This window comes from Seriola aureovittata, chromosome 13 (assembly GCF_021018895.1).
Source record: "Seriola aureovittata isolate HTS-2021-v1 ecotype China chromosome 13, ASM2101889v1, whole genome shotgun sequence".
Classification (NCBI taxonomy): domain Eukaryota; kingdom Metazoa; phylum Chordata; class Actinopteri; order Carangiformes; family Carangidae; genus Seriola; species Seriola aureovittata.
In genome coordinates, this window is record NC_079376.1 from 21075104 (window position 1) to 21098324 (window position 23221).

General features: G+C 38.7%; 2 protein-coding genes across 8 annotated transcripts in view; one reads left to right on the forward strand and one right to left on the reverse strand.

Moving 5' to 3' along the window:
* Positions 1-135: 135 nt before the first annotated feature.
* On the reverse strand, positions 136-7474 carry c13h2orf50 (chromosome 13 C2orf50 homolog). 3 transcript variants are annotated; one of them, XM_056394475.1, is made up of 4 exons: positions 7349-7474; positions 2250-2481; positions 2007-2046; positions 136-1468 (listed from the first exon to the last, which is right to left on the reverse strand). In XM_056394475.1, the coding sequence occupies exons 2-4, from the start codon at positions 2471-2473 to the stop codon at positions 1271-1273; spliced, it is 462 nt and encodes a 153-aa protein (XP_056250450.1). In that variant the 5' UTR covers positions 2474-2481; positions 7349-7474; the 3' UTR covers positions 136-1270. The 3 variants fall into 3 exon arrangements, with proteins under 3 accessions (XP_056250450.1, XP_056250451.1, XP_056250448.1); XM_056394476.1 differs by lacking the exon at positions 7349-7474 and adding an exon at positions 2606-2792; XM_056394473.1 differs by lacking the exon at positions 7349-7474 and having other exon boundaries at positions 2250-2792.
* The window catches only part of LOC130180744 (CAP-Gly domain-containing linker protein 4-like), a 64294-nt gene continuing 45349 nt past the window's right edge, over positions 4277-23221 (forward strand). The window contains exons 1-8 of one of the 5 annotated variants that reach the window (XM_056394468.1): positions 4287-4387; positions 6488-6545; positions 7392-7532; positions 8634-8773; positions 9362-9455; positions 10059-10220; positions 13137-13255; positions 19656-19904. In XM_056394468.1, coding sequence (XP_056250443.1) covers positions 6506-6545; positions 7392-7532; positions 8634-8773; positions 9362-9455; positions 10059-10220; positions 13137-13255; positions 19656-19904 — 945 coding nt within the window. In that variant the 5' untranslated portion in view covers positions 4287-4387; positions 6488-6505. Of the gene's footprint in view, positions 4388-6487; positions 6546-7391; positions 7533-8633; positions 8774-9361; positions 9456-10058; positions 10221-13136; positions 13256-19655; positions 19905-23221 lie in introns of those variants that run through there. The other 4 variants (XM_056394471.1, XM_056394469.1, XM_056394470.1 and 1 more) reach the window with 4 other exon arrangements.

The following is a 23221-nucleotide window of genomic DNA, read 5'->3' on the forward strand; positions in this document are numbered from 1 at the left end:
AACCTGGAATTATTCCAAGTTTGGCATTTAAATTGCATAATATTGTCTTAATCTGATGTACTGATTGACCATTTGTTATTATCTCCTACTTTTAACGAAACAAAAATCCACCCAGTACACAGAGACTTTGAAATGGAAAATCTTTATTCCAATGAGGTGTTGACTTTGATTATAATGTAGAAAAACTCAGAGCATACAATCATCTGAAGATAACTTCATTGGAGACCAATATTTCAATTCAAATTTGGACAAGAGGGGCAGTTATGTTGTTTATAACAACATGTCGTTTATAACAACATAACATTGTACAGAATAACAACATAACATTATACAGAATGGTATTTTGAGGCAACTACAATAAAAACCTGAGATATGCTGCCAATCCCATTAAGTGCAGCTACATAAACTCCATTATCATGAAAATCACAAAAATGAAATCAGTGTAGTTCCACGGCTCCACCATGGAACAATGGCTTAGGTCCTGGACAACATCTTACAGTGTGTAACAGCCATTTTAGGTCTTTAAATAAAAAAATAAAACCAGTTTCATACCAAAATAAAATATATATCAGTATATCAGTGAGTAAGATTCTCATATGGTAAAATTCTTCTGATATAGTTGCTGTCAGACTATATGCTATGTTTTTTATTTGTTTCTTGTTTTTGTTTGTTTAGGGATCTACATCCACCTAGATGCTTTTAAGCTTTATGTTTTCTGTTTTTCTGTTTTTCTGTTATTTTATTTTATCTTTGAGTCCCAACACTATTTGAGCCCTCGGGTTTCTGGGAGGGAGAAATGTAGTGGTGATACAACCTTTAACTCATCCAAATTTGATCAGGTATCTTGTTGGATTATCAAGTATCTGATTAAATACCTGATGGAGCTCAGATGACCTGATCTCATCTACTGATGTCTTCCCTTCTCACCTGTCTTTATTTGGTGATACATGAATTACAACTAATCTGGTAAATTAAAACATATAGGACAGCAAGCTATCATTTTCTTATTACTCCTGACTGCTCCCCTGATATGGCTTCTGAATAGATGTCAGCGTTTTACTTAAAACAAACAAACAAACAAATAAAAACAAACAAAAAACACAACATTAAATCTAATCTAAACTCACTTAGGCGAAGCCATGTTGAGCGCCACCACTTCCAAAACTTGAGCTCCCAACGAGGACAGCACAGTCAAAGCTTTGCAGAGTCCAGACTAAAAAACCCTTATGTGCAGAGGTCCGGATGTGAAGTGACTCATTCTCAGAGTGGTCTAGAAGGGGAGCATCTCTGGATCCTGCTTGCGCCTGTGATGGCTTCCAGATAAGAGTAATAGCCTGTCCAGTTTTACCAGTTCACTCCCCAGTGGAGTGGACAATCTGCTGCCTAACATCTGGTTGGTGGTGTTGGGGACTCGATCAGAGAAGAGCGACACGTAACTGGGTAAAGGTTCCTCTGACTTCGGCTGTCCCTACAAACACAAAGGGGTAAAACCACAGTCAGAGGTTTCCTGGCAACATTTAGCTGTAGAATGAACTGCAGATAAAGCTGACATTGTATTTACCTGACAAAAGAGGCAGTTATTCTGTGATAAATTACCACATAGGATGCTTTTTTACAAAATTGTCATAAACAATAATAATCCACTGAGTAGTTAGACATGTTTATGTACCATTATAAAGAACTTAGAGGGAATAATAATATTTTAGATAACTGCTGCAGCATAACACTTGTTGCAGATATTAAAAATGTTTACATCAATGGTCAGTTTTTAAATTTCAGTGCTCAGTGTTGCATCTCATTCTTGTCACTACAAATAATGACCAAATTTGGCAAATATTTCTCTTGTTTTCGGTGCCAGGCTGAAGTGATGGAAGCATATTTATTTGAAGGTATTCAGAATTGTAGCTCTGGAAATCAGGTATAATACTAAATATACTATTTTGAAAGTAGCCTTATTTCAAAAGTAACCAACTTTTGAGCAAGTACATAGTTTGCATTTTTCTTACCATCTGATCATAGTTCTTGAGAAAGTTCCACTTCTTCTCCCTGTGGACCATAATGTATTAGTTAGGCTAAGACCGTTTAACTTCAGTGACTATAAACTAAAAACTTATAAATGATGATTTTAGTTTGTAACCAGCCACTAAATGTGTTAGAAATAAAGTCTTGGATCTTATTTCGACGGTTTTGTGGCATGTGCCACTCTTTGGTTTTCCTCACTGAACATTATCTGCGAAGGTTATACTCACCACTCCTTGATTCCTTTCCTCTCTCTCCACACCAGCTCTTTCCACACTCGGTCCTGTTTAACGGAATCACTCTTATCTGGATTCTGCTCTAAGGACACCGCGTCTCCTTTGGCGTAGCGCGTCCTGTCCGCCGGTGGCTGGGTCGCTATCGGTCTGGTTCCATTGGATCGTTCCGGCAACCGGTAGCCTGCAGAGGATACACGCCTAACGTTGCTCAAGTCCATTCGGTTGGCTGGAGAAAAAAAGTAAATGCAGCTGTTCACTTAGTAAAACCAGTTATTGCGCACAAAAAGTTAAGCAAACCGTGGTTCATGCGGAGTGTGTGTAAAGCAATCACTGCTAGCCGTTTTGTTTACGTTTCCATGGAAACAGTGTTCAGGCAATTGTAGCTTCCACTGTCTTCACCAGCTGAGGGCAAGTAACAGTACTTCGACTATATATTGTGTAGCGACGGAATTAACACACAAGTGACAAACGGATTTCTGGCAGGACTGGTCTTTTTCCCAGATGAACTCAAAAAAAAAAAATTGAAGCAAATCAACTGCCTCCTTCTGAACACCTCCAAGACCAAGGAGATGGTCAGCGACCGTCAGAGGTCTGAGCCCACCCTTCAGCCAGTCACCGTTAGAGGGAAGGACCTTGAGGTGGTGACCACTTAGAAATACCTAGGTGTGCACCTGGTCAGTAAACTGGACTGGTCCCTGAACACGGATGCCATCTACCAGTTAGGGCAGAGTCGGCTTTTTTTCCTCAGGAGGCTCAGGTCCTTCGACGTCTTCAGTGAAATGCTGCACATGTTTTATCAGTCAGTGGTGGCCAGAGTACTCTTTTATGCTTTTATGCACGTACAATATAAGATGGAGGCCATCTTGTACAATACCAACCATCCTCTGCACAACATTCTGGCAGGACAGAGAAGCAGCTACAGAAGCAAATGTCTCATCTCACTGTGCTGCAGAACAGAGAGGTTCAGGAGATCCTTTGTCCCAACTGTCATCAGGCTATACAACAACTCAGCCAAAGACAGTGGACTCATTTCATTATTATTGTTTATTTATTATTAACTGTTATTATTATTATAACCAATGAGCTACTGGAGACATGCATTTTCCCTAGGGGATGAATAAAGTATCTATCTATCTATCTATCTATCTATCTATCTATCTATCTATCTATCTATCTATCTATCTATCTATCTATCTATCTATCTATCTATCTATCTATCTATCTATCTATCTATCTATCTATCTAATGTTTCTTACAATGCATCTTACACTGAATCATATAATCAAATAATCAACTTATAGCCTGGTGCTATTATTTAGGCCTAACTGTTGGTAAGATATTGTGCTTACTTGCAATTATCTTTAGCCCTGATGTGCAGAGTTCTTGGTCATAGCTCTGACTGCTTGGAGCAGACCTACACTTGAACCAGTGAGACTGGTGTCAACCAGCAAAGAGCAAGATCTGAGAGAGAGGCAACCACAGGTGCTGTGGGGTCATCAGGTTCAATGTAAACCGGCATCCACTGGAGAAGCTGCCCTAAATGTAGCCTTTCTGAATTCATGGGAAGTGTTCAGCCCACACATTCTCATGCTACCCCTGGGAAATTGTCTCTTGGATGGACTTAAATGTTAAGGGGGGCAAAATTGTCCCACTTTGTTATACTTGCAAACATGACATAGTATTTGTGTGCATATACTGTAGAAGTATCAGCAAAGTGGGTGTCCCAGTCATATCTCATAGAGCAGTGTATTTGCTAAGTAATTGTGAATTCCAAAATTAAAAAAATCTGTTATACTTGATCATACACATTTGAAGGTTTTGAAATTATTGTTGAAGTATTTGAAAATGTTTAAAATATTTAAAATAACATTTAATCTGTAAATTGTATTTGAATCAGAACCATACGACGCCATTCAAACGGTCACCTTTATTTTATCTGACATGCTTGTGCGTTGTAGTTTATTTTGAAGAACGGAAGTGTATCTTGGACGCCTTTATTCTGAAGCCTGAATGCTGAAACAGGATGAACTTTAGCTATGTGGCACAGCAGAACAATTGACGGAAATTAAATCAGCCTCTGGCTTTCTAGTCATTTTCCCCATGAGCGAATTGAAACGAGCAGCAAGGCTAAGGTAACGTTAATATTTCTTATGTGCTGTTAGTTGTCTAAAATTATATTTATTTTTGTTTCTAGTCGCAAAGTGAATTTTAAGCAGCTAGAAGGCTTGGGCTAATATTTGTGCTAGATATCATTAACGTAAGGGCTAGCGTGAGAAGGTGTTTCATCTCTCTTGGCAACTTTTTCCACAATACATGAGCATAAAATCAGTGGCTGCTATGTGTTCATTAATGCTAGGCATCAACTAAAATGCATGTGTCGTCAGTTATCTGTCTCTGAGCCGAACCGGCTTTTAAACATGCTAGCCCGCTAACAGTTTCCTGTGAGCTATCTGGGCTAAATAACAGTTGTATTAACAGCAGAAGTTAATGGGGAAATCAATAATATCTGAGTGTTAAGACATCTGATGAGCTAACGTAGCTGCAGCTGTCTTCAGTGCTACGAACGTGTGAGAGATGAGGGAGTGGTCACTCACCTCTTTGACTGTGATTGTTTAGTTAACGTTAGCTAAAGCTAGCTTGATATAGGAAATAGTGACGTTAAACTGTGGTAAAGTGTACAATAAATTAAAATAAGCCCAAGATTATCATCAGTTAATCAGCCCAGTGTCTGTTACTGTGTTGTGTATAGTTATTTTTCTGTACAACAATAGCTTTTTGTGAAAAACTTTAAAGAATGTTTGCCTGTAAATTAGTGGGATGCACACAGGTGTTTTAAATAATACAGGCTGATTAGACTTCTCCTCAGGAGGAGGTGCTGGCAGTTACAGGATATCACCAAACTACATAATATACAAATAAAATGATAATAGGGGTGTCTAATAAGGCCAATTGAAAACACCTGTGGTTGGGCGTTTTATGTGTAGGGGCTTCAAGGTTAAGAACCTGAACAGCTCCAAAATGCTGAAAGAAAACCAAGAATTCGCAGTACAACATATGCTGTACCGTATTTTAATCATTCAAATGAGCTTGATTTATTTTTTTAATTCTATATTTTATCCATATAATGAACTATGGTTGTGTGCATTGCCACAATCTTACAACAAACTATGTCTTTTAATGATGCTGTGTTGAACATGGCATTTAATAGATTAACATATTAACATACACTATGGGTAGTCAAAACAGCTGGATAGCAAGCAATGGTTGTCTAAATGTTTTGAGAAATCAGTCCTAAATATGACACAACATTGTCTCTGTATCAGCTGTGAGGATTGGAGCAGGATGACATCAGAGGTCACACAAACGAGAGAGGCTTATTGCAAAAGTAGGCCATTGTCCCAAGTCACACTGCAAGCTTTTAATCTCTAGACAGCCAGTCAGTGGCCTCAGAGACTTGAAAATTGATTTTATAGCCTTACTTGCATCCTGATCCCCATCAATCTGAACTCAGAATAAAAACAGTTTAGCAAAATAACACCATTTTACCCAAGCATGCAGCCAGATAGTCAGATATAAAATGAGAAGTACAATAGACTTTTTTCACAGGAGACATTTTGACATGTCACCGCAGGAAAAGCAGACATGTAAATAATAAAATGAATCGTGGCTGATTTCCATTTAGCTGCTTCAATGTCAGGGTCCTGGTATTGTTCATGCTGGTTCACTGTCACATTGTCATGGCTTACTGGGACACTTCAATAGAACCCCTCTCTTTATGGAGTTGGTAGGGTGGATGCTTGCTCTCAAGGGGTATTGGACATTGGCCTTTACTGTGAAGAGCACTTGTCCAAATCACAACCACCACTTTGCTGCCCTTTTAGTCTTGTTTTGTTTTCACTGTCACCCTCCATCCACATTCTCTGCATTGTGGGTCTTAATGGTTGACTAGTCAGATGAGGTGGCAGTAGGGTCAGCAGTGCACATGACTGGAAAGTGAGAGTGACATTCCAGCTGGTCAGAGTCAGAACTGAGAACACTATCCCTTGAAAGTGTGCAGGCTGTAAATAGTAACTGGACATGGGAGTCAGGGCATCAACGAGGTATAATCAGAGGGGGGTGGGGGGTGTTATTGGAGATTGAGGAGGGGACATTCAATACACTTGGTTATTTTGGGGAGCAGCTTGGTTAGGTTTTCTGCTGGACCCAGTCTGTATCTCTTGATTTGAACTTAGCTGGACTGGGAGGCTCTCATGGACATCAACGAGAAAGAGGATAAAGGAGAAGACGACAGTGAGTGTTGGTTGCTCCAGCAGATTTTAGGATCAGTGTTGTCTTTCCAGGCTTAGGCCTGTGTGTGTGCGCGCCCGTTTCTGTGTGTGTTCAATGTCTTTAAATTTCCGTCCATTTCCCTAACTTCCTGTTTTTCTTTAAGCATATGTTCACAATAGACCTATCTTTAAGATCTTCTGTAGGAAAGCTAAAACCATCACTCAAGCTTTGTTTTATGGCAGTTGAATTTTATTTCAAGTCTAATTCGGATTTTCTAAATCTGTAATCCTTAAAGCCATATATCAGATTATCTTGATGGTTTGACATTTTAGATGTGTCTTTACCCATAAGTATTTAGTTCTCTACTGTACTGCACATGGCCTCATTATACCTCAGTATCTGTGGTGCCCTATAATTAGAAATTGTATTGCAATTTGTAATTTTATGTAACAATTGCAATCTTTAGTATTGCATCGATAGTGCAGAATCAGAAGCTGTAATATCCACTTGTGAAATTGTGATGTGAAAGTGAATAATAATATTACTCTAATGTGAACAATATTAATGCTATAGGTATTGTGATGTTATACTGCATAATTATTTCTTATCCAATAAATTCCACTATGAGGTTAAATCAAATGCAGTTTTCTGAGTAGCATGCAGTTAGCAGAAATACTGAGAAGCTTACTGATTTAGTGGGATAGTGCCAGAGAGAAACAGGGTTTAAAGCACGAACATCCAAAAACCAGATCACCAGCATCACTTCAGTGTAGTCATGTCTCATAAAAGAAGTGAAGTTCTCATTACTTTGAGATTAGACCTACTTGTATTCTCAGAATAGGACTTCTAATATTGTTCCTGCCACAGGCCCTGAGGGGGAGATGACAAAGGAGGATGTTTCAGAGCCTGTCGAGGGGGACACCGTCCTGGGCTGCCACACTGCACTCTCTTCCCATCAGCGGCCGGTTATCCACCAGGTGGCCTCTGCACCCATGCCCAGTGACTATGGTGAGTACATACACCCAGGGAGGTGTGTCACATTTCAGGCTAATTAACTCACTCTCTATGTAACTGAATAGACTTTGAAGAGGTTCAATATCACATGCTTTATGACTGAAACTTTAAAAACATTTCCGCTGCTTTTTTGATCATGTAGTTGAAATAATGATCAGCTGATGGCAAATTTTGATTGTTGATCAGTGCAGCACTGGGTGAGATGAATCAAGAGACAAGCAGTAATAATCATGTCTGAAACAATGATGATCATGATGGGACGAAAAATCTGAAGTCTTGAACCCAGCCTAGTTGGTAGTAGGCCGAACTTTTTTGTTTTCTGACTTAGTCAGGTTTGCTAATGCTTCTTATGGTTCATGGTAGGGCTAGCTCTGGCTAATTTTCAACTTTTGTCCTTAGATGGGCTTAACATGTATAGTGTAATTAAAATAGCCAGCTTTCATTATCTTGTAAATTTATATTTCAAAGGCTCATTATTAGGGTTTGGAATTTTTTGTAATGTAGCACAATGTTAACAATGTTATTTATAACACTCTTTATCAGCCCTGGACTCAAACCATTTGCACCCCAAAAATATATATCTAACTAATTAAATCAGTATCATGAAAAGTCTAGAAAAGACTAGTCAACTAATGGATTCACTGCCAGTCAACAAGGAAAATCTTTGGTCATGGGCAGCCCTAACTCACGGCATGCCATCCACTGTCACATCAAATTTGCAGAAAGTTAATTAAGGGTTTCACACATGCCAGTATTTCCCCAAGGATGATGATGATGTTTTTGGTGGGGTTGCACTTAATGTAATGAGTTGTCAGGCTGTCTCTCCTCTGCTCCACTGAAGAGAGGAAACGTGACCATAAATGATAGCAAAACGCAGGAGAGACTGTCACACTGAGCTGAAATGAAACAAGTGCACATAAATTTGCTAAATAACATAAATAAAAGTGTCAATGGTAGAGGAGTCACTGCATGCTCTCCTCATATGCAGGAGGAAAAGGAACATAAAGCTTTGGATTCCTATTTTCACTAATCAAGGTGAATTACATTACAGTAGATATGTATGTCTGCGGTTTTTGTCCCTCCTTCCACCTCCAGAGTTCTCCTTCTTTGACCCCAGTGAGCTGCAGTGCAGGGAGGTTCTTCTGGATCCCACCACCACAATACCGGAGCTGTTCGCTGTGCTCAGGCAGTGGGTGCCCCAGGTTCAGAAGAACATTGACCTTATCGGCAATGAGGTGAGGCCATCCTGGATGGTTTTACTGTGCATATGCTTTGATACTGTTTAATTACCTTGCCTTAGTGAAAACTCTCCTCTGTTTGTACTTACATGCATTTATTTGTTATAATCCACAAACAACTAATTCAATCGTTGACAAGTCAAATGAACATTGACGTCGTCATTGCAGCCTTAATATGATAATTGAAAACACCAGAATATTTTGAATAAAATGAAACTCTATTTTTTGGTTGGTTGGTGGAGGTCATGCCAATCCACCCCAAAACACCTCCACCCAGAGTTACACAAAGTAGCTGCAATGCAGTAAATTGTGCAGGGAAGCATTTGTCTCAAGGGTAAAAGCAGCCTATTATTTTCTCTCACTCAATAAATGCTACCCTTGATAAATAAATGACTTGTTTTAATTTGAGTTTGTTCATATGGGTTTGGTCCAATTTTAAAGAGGAGTAGAGTTAAGAGAGTCCCAGCTTGCTTGTCATTCATCAGATCTGTGTCCCTGAGCTTCACTTTATAGCCCATTATGTAATATTTCTGCACAGTGACACCAGATCCTTAGTGATGCACTACATATCTTGTCTTTGCACAGATCCTAAAGAGAGGCTGCGGTGTGAATGATCGAGATGGACTGACAGATATGAGCCTCCTGCACTACTGCTGCAAGGCTGGGGCCCCAGGCATTGGTTAGTATTGACAGTGGTGTTGAATAAACTCTCTCAGGTGGACTGTAAAGTGTACACACATCTACTGTCTTGTCTCAGTGTCAGTTTATCTTTCTATTTTCACAACTGAACATAACCCTTTATGACTTGGTAAGCACTGTTATTCATCAGTACTGTTAAACACACTCTAGAGCTGACATAAGCTGCTTTCACACATGCACTGTAACCCTGAACTTTTGTAGACATTATCTGGAGGAGCTGTATGTGTGAACGCAAATGTCCAAATCAGTTGAATGGGACATTAAACAGACTTTACCCCTCCAGCACCCTAGTACAAAGTCTGTGTAATTTCCGATTGAGGGGATGTGTGAATAGACCCGTCATTGTCCAGAGACAATGACAGCTCTACCCATGCACCGTCCCTCGTCTAAACCAAACAGGAGTATTTCCAGTAGGTGTGAATACGTCTCACATGGGCAATTTCTGGTTGTGTGCTGCATGTGTGAAAGGACAAGTGATTCTCTGGACATTGTCCAGAGTTCATATGTGAAGACGGCTATAATGTCTGTTACCCACCCCCCCTTCCCCCTTCTCAAAACACGTAATCATATCCCTCCTCCCCAGGTGATGCAGACACAGCAGCCAGCTTTGCTCGCCAGCTCCTTGGCCTGGGTGCTGATCCTAACCTTCGCTCACGCTGGACTAACATGAGGGCCCTGCACTACGCTGCCTACTTTGACGTGCCGCAGCTTATCCAGGTGGTGTTGCACGCCTCCCAGCCTGGAGGTGAGATCAGAGATGCAGCCAGAGGGCACGGGGGGGGGGCTCACCCCAGCAGTCAGTATAGGGCAGACATTTCTGTTTTCAAAACCAACTGCTGTGAGGATTAAGACCTTAGTAATTAATCTTTTCCTGCAGTGAACATACTGAGTTGCCACTTTATTAGATGCACTTAAAGAAGCTACATTCAATACAATACAAAACAACACATCTGCACTTTGACTTGACTTTATGTTACTTACTTTATACAGTTTTTGTTGTAGATGTTAAGTCAGAGAAATGGCTGTAGTTTGTAGTGCATTTGCATCAGATGGTAATGTTTTTCTAAATTGCCCACCCCTTTTTTTTATGTCAGTGGGAGTCTCTAGATATCGTTAGGTGTACTTACTGGCAACTCATTGTCTGCAGTGTGGATGTACTTAGACAGTTGCAGCAGGAGTTGCAGATTGATAACATTTCTTTTGATAATCACTCATTTCATACCAATATAAAGTCTTGTTTATAAAAATCACTAGTCAGCAGATGAAGTCTTGTTGATGGTGCTGGAGCTAGGTTGGAATGAAGAATGATGGGGAAAGCTTTGTACACAGCTCTCTGTCTTCAGAAAGGACTCTGACTGATTGCCTCAGTAAATAAATACTGCACAGATAGTGTGGATATGTGTGGATGCTTTTCCTATCATTACACATGTATGGACAAATTCCTGCACAGTATACAAAGCTTTATAGGTGGATTTGTTGAAGCACAGACCTGATGTTTAAAGATTTGTTGTATAGTGTTATCCTTTAGTTCCAGGAGGGATGTCAAGATACCAGAAATTTGGTAGTGCCAATACCACTGAAATTCCTTGATTCTCAATAACAAATTTGTCACCACAGCAAAAAATAACACCTGTCAATGTCAGTGAGGCATCTCCCTTTGTGCCCTGATTGGGACCAGGTGGACTTTTTTGATTATCAATGGGTTTTTTGACAGATGGAGGTAAACCTTTACACACACACACACACACACACACACACACACACGCACACGCACACGCACACGCACACGCACACGCACACGCACACGCACACGCACACGCACACACACAAGCTGATGCTGCGTTAGCCCAAACAAGCTACCGTTAGCCTTTGTGAATGCTGTGTTGCTACAACAGATGTCAGCTGTTGCAATATACAAACATTAATGGTAAAATTTCAGGACATGAACAATTTGACGATATATTGTTAATATATAGTTAACAGCTGAAACTCACTCACCCTGAATTCATATTCACAGAAGAATACCAGTACAGCTACCTACGACATCTATGGTACATCTGTTACCTATGGCACTGTAGAACAAGTACCATCACATTTCAGAATTTTGGCTTTGACTTGGTACCAAAATATTTTTTCACGTGACATCCCGAGTTTCCCATATTTTGGGGGGTTGCTCAGGTACATTTTGTAATAGATCAGGTTTTGGATGTTGTGATGCACCAAGTTTGTTCAGCCAATTTTATTTAAATAAACATATGTACATTTATGAGTGACAGGCCCATTTACAGTATCTGTGTGTATAATGTCATAATTCAAGATTTCAGAAACATTTAATTTACCACAGTTTTGCATTTTATATCAGAATCCTGCCTTTTATAACAATATTACAGTTGCTCTTAGTAGAGCCTGACCGGTTTATCGATCGGCCGATAAAATCGGCCGACATTGGCCTATCACAGCTATATCAGTATCGGTGCATATATTCTCCGATATGTGCTGATATGAATACTTTTATGAAGAAGCAGTAATGCAGTGTAATCGCTCTATATAGGCAGCAATTTGTGTATATTGGATCCTTTGTTTTCATTCAAGTTAAATATGTGTGTGTGTGTGTGTGTGTGTGTGTGTGTGTGTGTGTGTGTGTGTGTGTGGTGTGTGTGTGTGTGTATATATATATATGACTATTGACTGTGAAAACTGAAATCTTAGTATACACGTACAGTGTACTTCAGGTTTTACTAGGTCTGTCCCATACATACAGAAAATGAGTCTCGCAGCTGAACAACTGGAGCTGGTTAAGCTGTGAAAAAGTGTTGTAGTGAACTGATGAGATACTGTAACATCACAGACCCCGAGTGGTCACAGCATGGCATGTACAGATAGTAGAGAAATAGAAGTCCCCGTTCACTACTGTTATGGACCACCTTTGGCCCTGATAACAGCTGCCAGATGCTGTGTCAGTGACTCAGTAATGGACCTGGGGCCTGTTCCCAGATGCTGGTTAGCCGATGTCTTTTTATATCAGTCCATGTTGCAGTTTTGAGGGGGCTCCAGGTTTTACTCAGCAAATTTAAAGTAACTCTATATACTCAGTAAAGCTGGCTCTTTAACAAGCCCTTTATTATCTAAATGTCTTTCGTGTTAATTTACCAGGGTCTCTTGTGTCCTGGTTGCTTTGACTGTGATATAACTGTACATATACAAACTCAAGGTATTGTATAATTGAGATAATTTATATTTAAATTTAAGTTAACTTTACATAAAACAGCCTTATTCATAAATTATGATAAGGTTGTTGGTTATAGTATGGTATTGTTAATGCATTAGACTGAAGAAAACTGCTGCTCTGCTGAAACTATGATGTCTTTTGTTTTGGTCTCTATACCATGATCATCATGAGATTATGGTCTAAGTTTGTTCTCAGCAATCTGTTCAAACATGAAGTGCAGTGAAGCTGGTGTTGCATGCAACTGGTCAGATATCAATACTTAAACAAGGAGGCAGATCCTACCTCTGCAGGAGCAGGGTTTCAGTTTTTCTGGTGATTAAGTGTAAATGATAGTCAATGGTTAATCTCAGTGTTTTAACTTGAGGCAGCTGTTAGAAAATGATACAAGACAACATCACTAACTGTACAATATTATTATTGTCTTTTTTGTAGAGGTAGATGCCACCTGCAGTGACTTTGATTTTGGCACCGCCCTGCACATTGCTGCGTCCAACCTGTGCACATCAGCTGTCAAATGTCTCTTGGAGCTGGGAGCCAACCCTGCTTTCAGAGTAAGTGACATCATTCTTCTACATATACTCGCACACCAGCAGTCATTGTAGTTGTCATGAGTTTAACAAATTGAGTTCTGTCATGAAACCATCCAAAATTTTAAGTCTAAAGGGATTATTTGTAAGTTTTTTTTCTGTCACTGAACTTGTTTTCTTGCCTGGAGTGGGTGGTGGTGATGGTGGTCTTATGCCAAAAGCTTCAGTTATTTTGTATGACCAACTGTCCAGAAACCCAAAGATTCAATTTATAATGGTATGAATTGCAAAAAGCAGCAAATCCTCACATTTGAGAAGCTGAAACCAATGAATGTCTTTGTCAAAATAGTTTTCAATAGTTTGCTTAATAAAGTATTTATTATTTCAGCACTGCTAAATCAAATTATATAATGCAGGCAAATACAAGACCAACTCAAACTGCAGTCTTACAAAAATGAAATGCTACCATGTTATTGAACCTACATCTCTCTGACAGTCTCAACAAAAACTAAATATTATAAACTTTACAAAGGTTGTTTGTTTCCCAGCTATCGTATCGGATTTCATTACATTGTAGGTGTTGTTGATGCTGCTTCCACCCCCTGTATTTGCTCACAGATGTCATCAGTCAGAAATTCATTGAAAACAGAAAATTCACTCCCACAGTTTTCCCACCATCAGATTTACAAAGCCTTTCTTATGTCATGTAATCCTAGTTGCATTATTTACTGAAGTACAGAAATGCAGTGGTTTGATGGAAGCTTTTGCAAGAAAAGAAGTCCTTATGCTTAGTTTCAATATAGATATTTAACATTAAGATTGATGTATAAGATTGCAGTCTTAGTTGCTCTCTCAGGCCTCACATTTATTCGATTTCAGATATTCTGTGTTTTTTTTTTTTTTGTACACATTCGCCCTTTGGCATTTTCTGACTCAGCTGGCAGATAACACCTAAAAAGGCAGTTGTTTGAATACAGATTTCCCAGACATGTTTTGAATATATTTTCCTCTTGAACATTTTTCAGTGCTCAGTCTGTCTGTTTTGTGCCTCTCAGTTGTAGTCTTGAAGCCTTGGTTGTGGGGTTTGATGAGTACACCACACTCTCTGTGGAAAGTTTTTATCCATACTTGAAGTTGCATGTCTCAATGAGCCGTTATCATTCTTTACATTAAAAGTTTATTTATTTATTTATTTTTCAGATTCGTTAAGGATTTTTGTGAACAGAAATGGTGCTTGTTCTTTGTATGTACTCATTTTTCCACTGGAGGTCACCAAAGCACTATGCCCCATAATCAAATAGTTCCCTTGCTGAAACTGCAGAGGCTCTTTATTTTTTAGTGTGTGAATGCAAAGCTGAAAGAGCATTTAAATGTTGGTTGATATGAACCAGTTTGACTTTTTTTAAACCCTTTATATAGATATGTTCTGAGCACTAACTCCAGATATGTGTTACATCTGTTTCTACAAGTTGCGATATTGCTGCTCATTTTTCCTCCTAGTACTCCTCTTTCTCTGACCCAACCCATTTCAGGTGGGGTATACAAAGTCATAACATTGAGTACACTCATTTCATTACTACTCAAGGGTATGATTCGAAATGGACAGTACATCTAGAGTAAAAGCCAGGAAAACCACAGTCTTTCTGAAAATGAGTAGACAATGTAGTTAGACGACAGCAGTTTGGCAACACCATTTCTGTATTTTCACTTGCAGGTGTGGAAAAAGTACTGGAGAATTGTACTTAAGTAAAAGTACTCTTACTTAAATGAAATCTTACTGAAGTGTAAGTGAAATTACTGGTCTAAAAATGTACTCAGATAAAAATATAAAGTAAGTCGATTAAAATATGTTCTAAGTAAACGTTACTATGTTACATTTTTAAAAGGATGAATGGGAGAGGTAAAAGAAGTGGTATGGTGATAATAATAATATCAATAATAATGATAGAACTATGAAATTAATAAAATAAAAGAAATTTTGGAGTCTGTGCCTACAACTGATAATTATAACTAATGATGGCTGTGGCATATATGCATCTAAAGTTTTTAAAAACCATATCAGTAATATTGGTCATACTTAATAACCAGCCTGTAGAAGAAGGCGGCGGTGCCTGGCAGTGGAGTATAAGGCAGAGCCAAAAAAATCCACTTTAAAATCAGAACAAACCATGGATATAAGCCGTGACTTTTATAAGGATGGAAAAATAAAACTGTTGCTGACCTTTTACGCTCCCCTTACCACATATCTTACTCATTAATGGCTATGACAACTCGATCATACTTTCTATGAGTAGCAAGTTGCTATTGTCGATTGCTTACTTGGTTGATCCAGTTACAGCTTTGAAGTGAGCCACAAGTCTGTTTGATATGTGTAGGATTTTTGTCGGGTAGCGTGAAACCATTCCCAGGACATTTCACTGGTAGGTAAACGGTTTATTAGGTACGCTAAGTGAAAACTAATGGATTCTAATACAGCGGTCGCGCAATAAATTCTATCGTCATGAAGGTTATAATGTTGAGTTTATGTTGAAACTGTTTTTGAGTGGTCTTGAATAAATTAATTAATTATGGTTAGGAGGCTGCAGTTTGAAGTGCAGTTGAATTGTATTGTGTAACACATACATATTTCTATTATTTTGTCCACCCTGTTCAAATCAATGATGGTAGGCTAAATAACAGAAATAATGCAATAATAATAATACAGCTTAAAGCAGCAATGTGGGGGCCAAGCAGGCCAGAGTTGCCATGGAAACATTTTGTCAAGGCCATGGTTATAAGCACTCACAGCAAGTTTCATGCCAATTGATTAAAGAGATGTGACTTGATTTGTTGTTCGGCTGTTATGTTGGCATGCTTTCGCAATTCAAAAATAAATGAGTTAACTTTTATGATTCTTGGTCTGAAGATGGTATTACCAGAAAGAAGAATTGTGTTTTTAAGGCAAAAATGTCAATGGTTATTAGCCAAAATGTGTTCTTTCTTATTGCAGCAACCCCTAGAGGCCAATTCACGCCAGTGATTTTGGGCTTCTTTGACATGGGTTCCCAAACTGTTGGTGAGATATGTACTTAAGAAACTGCCAACTGAGCTCCCATCAGCATACAACTCCTGGCAGCTTTAGTTGCAGAAACTGCAGAGAGTAGAAAAGGCAGTTTGACTTTATATCCTACTGACATCACTTTTAAACATTTAGCTTTCAATGTAGACCAAGAGTTTAAAATACACCTCTTTGCCACAGTGTTAAAAAAACAACAACAAAAAAATTCCTATGTGTTGATGCAGGATAAGTTTGGAATTTTAAGTTTATCTTTAGTGGTCGACCAATTAATGGGTTTGGCCAACTAATCAGTTTGGCTGGTTAATTGGCACAATTAGGTCGTTTTATAATTGGCAGTATTTTGTTCCCATGGCTGTGGTGCCTCCACCACTCACACAGGGATGTAGATTAGTTTTGCATAGAATTTTCATTCATGAAGTTAAGTTAATGTTATTGTGTACCTGATAATTTTACATTTCAATGAAAGTTAAATATAAATTATGTCAGGTACACAGCTTTATTTGTAAATTATGGGCATGATAAGGTTGTTGGATGTAGAATGGTATTAACTGAGTCACCTAACTATTGACATTGCACACTTTAGGAATCTCCTTAACCCGCGAATATGCAAGAACATTAATGGTCGATGAAATCCATGAAATCACATTTCAGGATATGTTTTTACTACTGATTAAAAACTGGTTTAGTGAAAATGGCAAAAGTACCAGCAACTGCAATATAATTTTCCCCATATTAAAGTGCAACTTAAATCATTCATGTAAATTTTGATAGATATTGAATTCATAAAAGTTCAAATTATATAACTAATGGCTATATCAGCTCTATTAATGCTCCAATGCCATTAGCCTTATTTTTATTAGGAGAGAGTAAAAAAAAAAAAAGCATAATCCTCATAAACTGCTGTTGTAGACACAGTATTTAAAGAATGCTTCAGTGCGAGAGTTTGGCATCATGCTCCATCAAGAAACTTAAATGAAACTCACTGGTATTGAAATGTGATCTGTGTCTGGACCACCTTATCTGGATACGGAAAAATGCTTGTTGATGTAAATGCATTGTGATCATAATGTGATCGGATCTGCCCGACCACTTCCGGAAGTGGTCTCGATCCCATTGTGTTTGGATCTTAGGTTGTGGAATCGCAATCTTGACATCTACAGCTGATTTGAGGCCACCTCACATTACTTGTGCGCAGTTTTAATACCAGATGTAAGTGGGGTGAAAGTGTCTAGAAGTGACTATTGTTCTGTTGAATAAGCACAAATGGAAAGATGAGTAGGTTGAATATTAAACAAAAAATAAAAAAAGCACACAAAGTTGCATAATTTCAATACACTGGACACTGAAGTGAAAATTTCTTTCCTCCGACCAGTCCTGTCGAGAACTGGGCCTTATTTCAACTGTGAATAGCAACGACAAGCGCAAAGTCGTAGGTGTTGGGCACATGGACTGTGTGAGCATATCCAAGTATGCCTGTTATTTTGGTTCATGTAGGTGCATCAGCGCAAAGTGCAAAAGTGTTGGCTGAGGTGGAATATAAATCGGAGGGTGTGGTGATTTTAATAAATTCACTCTTGTTCAGTCACATTACTGGTCTCATTCCTGTGAAACAGCGGAGCCACTCATTGTTATCTGGATGGTACAGAGCTGCATGACCTGAACACAGCGCCTCAAATCCGCAGCCAGAGGCAGGTGCTCTGGGTTTTTATTTTACTTGTGCAGTGATGGCAAAAATAAATAATAAAAAACATTGATGAAGCCATTTATACAACCACATAAATCCAGTGTTATTTCACTTTTATTTCTACTCTCTCATGTCATAAATTCTCATACTGTAAAATGTAACATCACAGCATTCACACCATAATGCATTTCAAGAATAAAACATGAAATGCTACCTTTGCTAAAAAAAGAAAGCTGGGAAGGACGCAGGATTGATGAGCTGCTGTAATCCGACATCTCCCACATAAACAACAGAATACAGAGTGATAATGGACCAGTCTGATGTGTGTAATGAATGGGTTTTCTTTCTAGCAGCCTGGTTTCATTTGTATGGGTTTTAATAAAGGTAAACACAGCTCATAGCCATGTGTAATGGCACTGCAGAATTACAATATGTGTCCTGCTGCCTTCATGAGGCTGTGGGGATTTAATGAACTGAAGGAGAAGCTTTTCATATAGTATAAAGAAGCTGTGGACAAAAGAAACTCTAAGAATCACTCATACTAATTTAGAGATAAATGCAGACTGATGCACAGACAATTTATAGATGTTCCTACTTTAATTTTTTTAATTTCTTAATCCGATTTAAATGCCTCTGGCTGGGGAGTGATTTTAGTTCAAATTGTTTATTTACATTAAGCATTATTTCATCATTACTGTTCATTTGCTTTGTGTATTTAGTTTGCTCTTGTTGATGAAATCTCCAAAGTGGCAGCAAGTGCCAGAAACAGGTATTGTTTTGAGACGTCTCTTCTCAGCACAAGGTCTAAGACACATTTTCCAACAAAACGCCAAGAACTCACCTCTGTCATGCCTCATTTGAATGAACCTCTCACCTTTTTGCACCTCTCCTCCCTACTCTGCACTGTGCACTCACACCAAAATACAACACAGATGCCCAAAGCCAATTTGAAGGTCAGGAAATTACCAAACTGTTAGAGCGCTGCTTGCACTAAATATTGTGTTGCCATAAAAATGGGGTCCACTGTCTCCGAAGAGTGCACACAAAGGCAGAAATGCAGACGAGCACAAACACAATCTTTCAAGCCACTGTTGTAGATTAAGTGGCATGTACATTAGCTCAGCGTTACAACATGTGAGCAACAGGTCTTGGCAATTAAAAGTAAGCTTCTTTTTGATGTCTATCAAAGACCACTTGTGTTCACCCCATTTACTCCAGCACTATAATGCTGAATGAGCTCCCCTCTTCTGTCACGCCTCTGCAGCTGTTTCATCCTACCTTTGTTGACACTAGCTTGCTGACTGTCTCAGTTCTCACTTACTGTAGTTTCTTTGAGCCACTTGACTAAATGTCCATGTTTTGTGCTTGCTGATCAGTTAGTTTGAAATGCACCGATCGGGGGGTTTTGTTCTGAGTGCAGAGATGAGATTGATTGTGTTAAGCCCAAAATCCTTGTTACAGAAATTATAACGGTGAACTTTTTGGAAATTGAAGCAAAAATCCAAGTTTTACTTTGTGATGTCCCTCATCAGTGAGATTGATACTGTACTTGATATTTATCTAATTTATATTACATTTACTTAGCATGCTAGAAAATTAAATTTTCCTGTGGAAGGAAATTCACCTCTCGTTCATGAGTTCACCGTCGTTCTCCTGTGCCTTTTCCTTGTTTGCTCCCACAGAATGAAAAAGGACAGTGCCCAGCAGATGTGGTGCCCGACCCCCTCGACATGCCCTTGGACATGGCAGATGCAGCCGCTGTGGCCAAAGAGCTCCGCACTTTGCTGAGACGGGCTTTACCAAGACCCAGCTCCCCTCTGCCCCTCACTGTGCAAGCCCAGTCACCTCCTGCTCTCTCTGATAAGGCCAGGATACAGCTCGCTACCATGGGGATCCGTCTAGGTGAACGTGTGGTGATCGCTGGACAGAAGGTGTGTGGCAGGTCACTATCAAAGGGCAAGAGCAATTTAAAGTGTCTTCATTAATCATTCAATTGCAGTATTTTCAGTCTTAAAGATTTTTCTGAAATATCCACTTTTTTCATCAGCTGTATGTTGTATAGTGGTACAATAGAGGGAAGTCTCCCAGCCCTATAATTAGGACCTGATGATTAGCTGAATTCAAATGAGTGTGTACTACTCCATTTAGAGGGAGAAATGAACTTTCTCCCAGCACTAATGGGTGAGAGCTGTATTTAACTAATATTTAACTAACGCTGTAGTCACTAACATGCCTACATGATCTAAAATAGGGATATGAAACTAACCTTGGGTCAGAGGTGTTCAACCATTTCCAACTTGAATGTGCCAGGCCTTATAGCGACGCATGACTCCATGCCCAATTATCTAAGTCACTAATGAACAATTAGCTGACAAACCATTGAATAAATTTGGATAGCCTGAATGCTTCCATCATAATTCTTATTGTTGTAATTTGTAATAATTTTTTAATTTAGATTTTACATCAGTTTGCGTTTGTCTCTGACTTTCTTTTCAAAATTTGGTTATTCTGTACCCCTGAAGTTGCTTCATTCCCATTAAATTTGAAATGACACAGACAACAAAAATTAGAATTTGAAATTTTTTATCACAATGATTTGGGCAGGTTTTGAAATTTACATTCAAAAGTAATTTTCTTGAAATGAATGACCAGTATCACAATAATCCTAAAATGAACATTTTATTTCAATTTCAAAGTTTTATGATAAATTGACAAAGATAACAAACATATTTAAGGCATTAGATGATCAGTGTACTGGGCGTACCTACATGAGAAAATTAAGGTTGGTCAGTAAATATGTTCTATATTGCTTAAAGTTCGAATAATGTAGCATCTCTACAATAAAATAGCCATTTCATAGTAACATGTATTTGGCGGGAACACTGGAAAAATATGTCTAATAGACAGGAAAAGACTTTTTCACTTCGTTATGGATATTTTCCAGCTTTTTCTTTTCTTCTCTAGTGTAACTCTTTTCCGTTAATAATGAACATTTTCTGTTGTTATGTTTGTCCCCTGTTACCCACCCACAAAAAAGAAGAAAGCACCAGATTTGACCCGTTCAGAGTTAATCTCCTACCTTATTTTCTTCTTTGTTTGTTTGTGCGTTTGCCACCTGAAATTCTCTCAAGGAGGATGTAAAGTGTGGGGAGCTTTATGCTATTCCAGTCCACCCCTCTCTGTACAGGAGCCAGATTAGCTAGCATGACTCACTAGTGCAGTGACAAGGACATGATCCCTCACCAGTTTCCCATCCTACAAACACAGTCAGGAGTTGTGTTTGATGGAGCACCTGGCCAAGGTGGAAACACCCAAGCTGGGGACTGAACCCGAGTTGCCCAAAGGTTCAGATTAATGTTTTCTCTGTTTATCTCTACAAAGACATTAAAACAGGGAGGGCAGACTCACTGAAGTACACACAGCAAAAAGAGCTTTTTCTTTGCTTATGTGCATTAAATGGTTTGAGGAGAATTCCTTCTGTGTCCCTTTTCAGAATTAGAAGACAATACAGTCAAATTTCTTCATGGTATTATTGATTGAATCGATAAGTTGTATTTTATATACACCCACAGCACATAAAATAAGAGTGCACAGCACAATGTTCATATGGAAGTGTTGCACTGTTGCCCTCATGCCTGTAGCCACATCACATCAGTGTTATGCAGCTGTACAGTGGTTTATCCTCAACAAAGACAGAAGCTTTGGTAATTTTTTTTTTTTTTACAATTATTTCAGCACTCAACAAAGAAAAAATAGTTCCCAGTTGCTAGGCAACACAATTTGGCATCCTTCCAGGATTCAGGGCTATGTCCATCAGTTCATTGTGGCATATCATGAGCATTTATCTAAACATGTTCAAGTTCATCCAACTCCAAACATATTATAAGTTTAAAATACTTGTTTGCTTCCTCTTTGCCTTTGGGTCATCCTCTTCTCCTAGACTTATTTATTCATCGAATCTCACACAGTGTGTGTGAAATGTGTGAACTAAACTGTGTTGGTTGATTTTTTTGTAGCAGTGAAAATGTGTAATGAGCTGAAGTGTTTGTAAATTGATAAATCAAGTGTAAACAAAGTGATTCCTTGGTATGTAGTCATATACAGCACGGTAATTATAAGCATTTATTCAAAAGTTCTTGACCTGTCACAATGTAATCACACATATGATTTAAAATGTACTTTGAAGCAGTGTACTGTTATGGCTGCATGAAATACTTAAGTTTTTTTTCCCATCAGAGCAACTTTCTTTTCAGTACATTAAACATGCTCTTATTTATTCATTTAAGCAGACAACTTGAGTATTTTACTTTAGTATTTAGTATAGCTGCCCAACCTAACCACCCAACTTCAGTTTAGTGGTGTAAGCCCTGTGTAATCCTTTTGACATGAAGCAGGCTTTGAAAGCAGTAGAGATTTGGCCCCATAGGTCAAATAAAATTCACAATTTTCTGACTATGTCCATGGCATAGTTCAGCCTCACTGCCCCTGCTCCAAAATTAAATGAAAACCACAGAAATTTCTGCTTTCTCTGTAGTTTGTGCTTAAATTTTGCAACAGCAGCCTTTTTCTAATGATTGATGTGTGCCTTTAGTCATCAGTCTGACAGCATGGTCCCAGTCCACCCTGAATCTAGCTAGTGATCCAATAAAGCAGGTGAAAGAGACATCCACTGTTGTGCCATTGGTACAAAACTACCAGACTCGTCTCTGGCAGTCTTTGGTGCTTCAGCATCACAAATACTCAAATCTCGGTAAAGTAACTGTCATTTTATGAATGTGCTCTCATTGCCACAAGCTCACCAAAAAAGATTTGTAATCAGTGTAAAATAACTCACAAATGACTCTCATTAGATCAGGAAGTTTCTTTTTTTTTTGACTCTTAGGCTAAACAGTTTATTTAACTGGAATTTTATTTAATTTAAGGCCATAAAATCTAACATGGTAAAATGTTTGGTTTTATCCACCTTTTTATGCTTGTAAGGAAGTGTGAGTTGTGAATTTGACAACAACTGATCCAGGGATTCTTCCCTGACTTAGGGATGCTTGTCTGAATTTGCTCCACGTCTGTCAAGGTGAGCTTGTCAGATTTACCATGCAAGAGCTCAACATCTAGCTTGCAGACAAATCAATGGCCATCAGTGAGGTTAGAGGAAGGATTGTTTAAAAACAAATCAGGCAGCTGTTGTTGGTGCACAGTGGTAGAGGAGGACTAATGCTTGTCATTAGTTTTCCATCAGCCAAACTGCTAA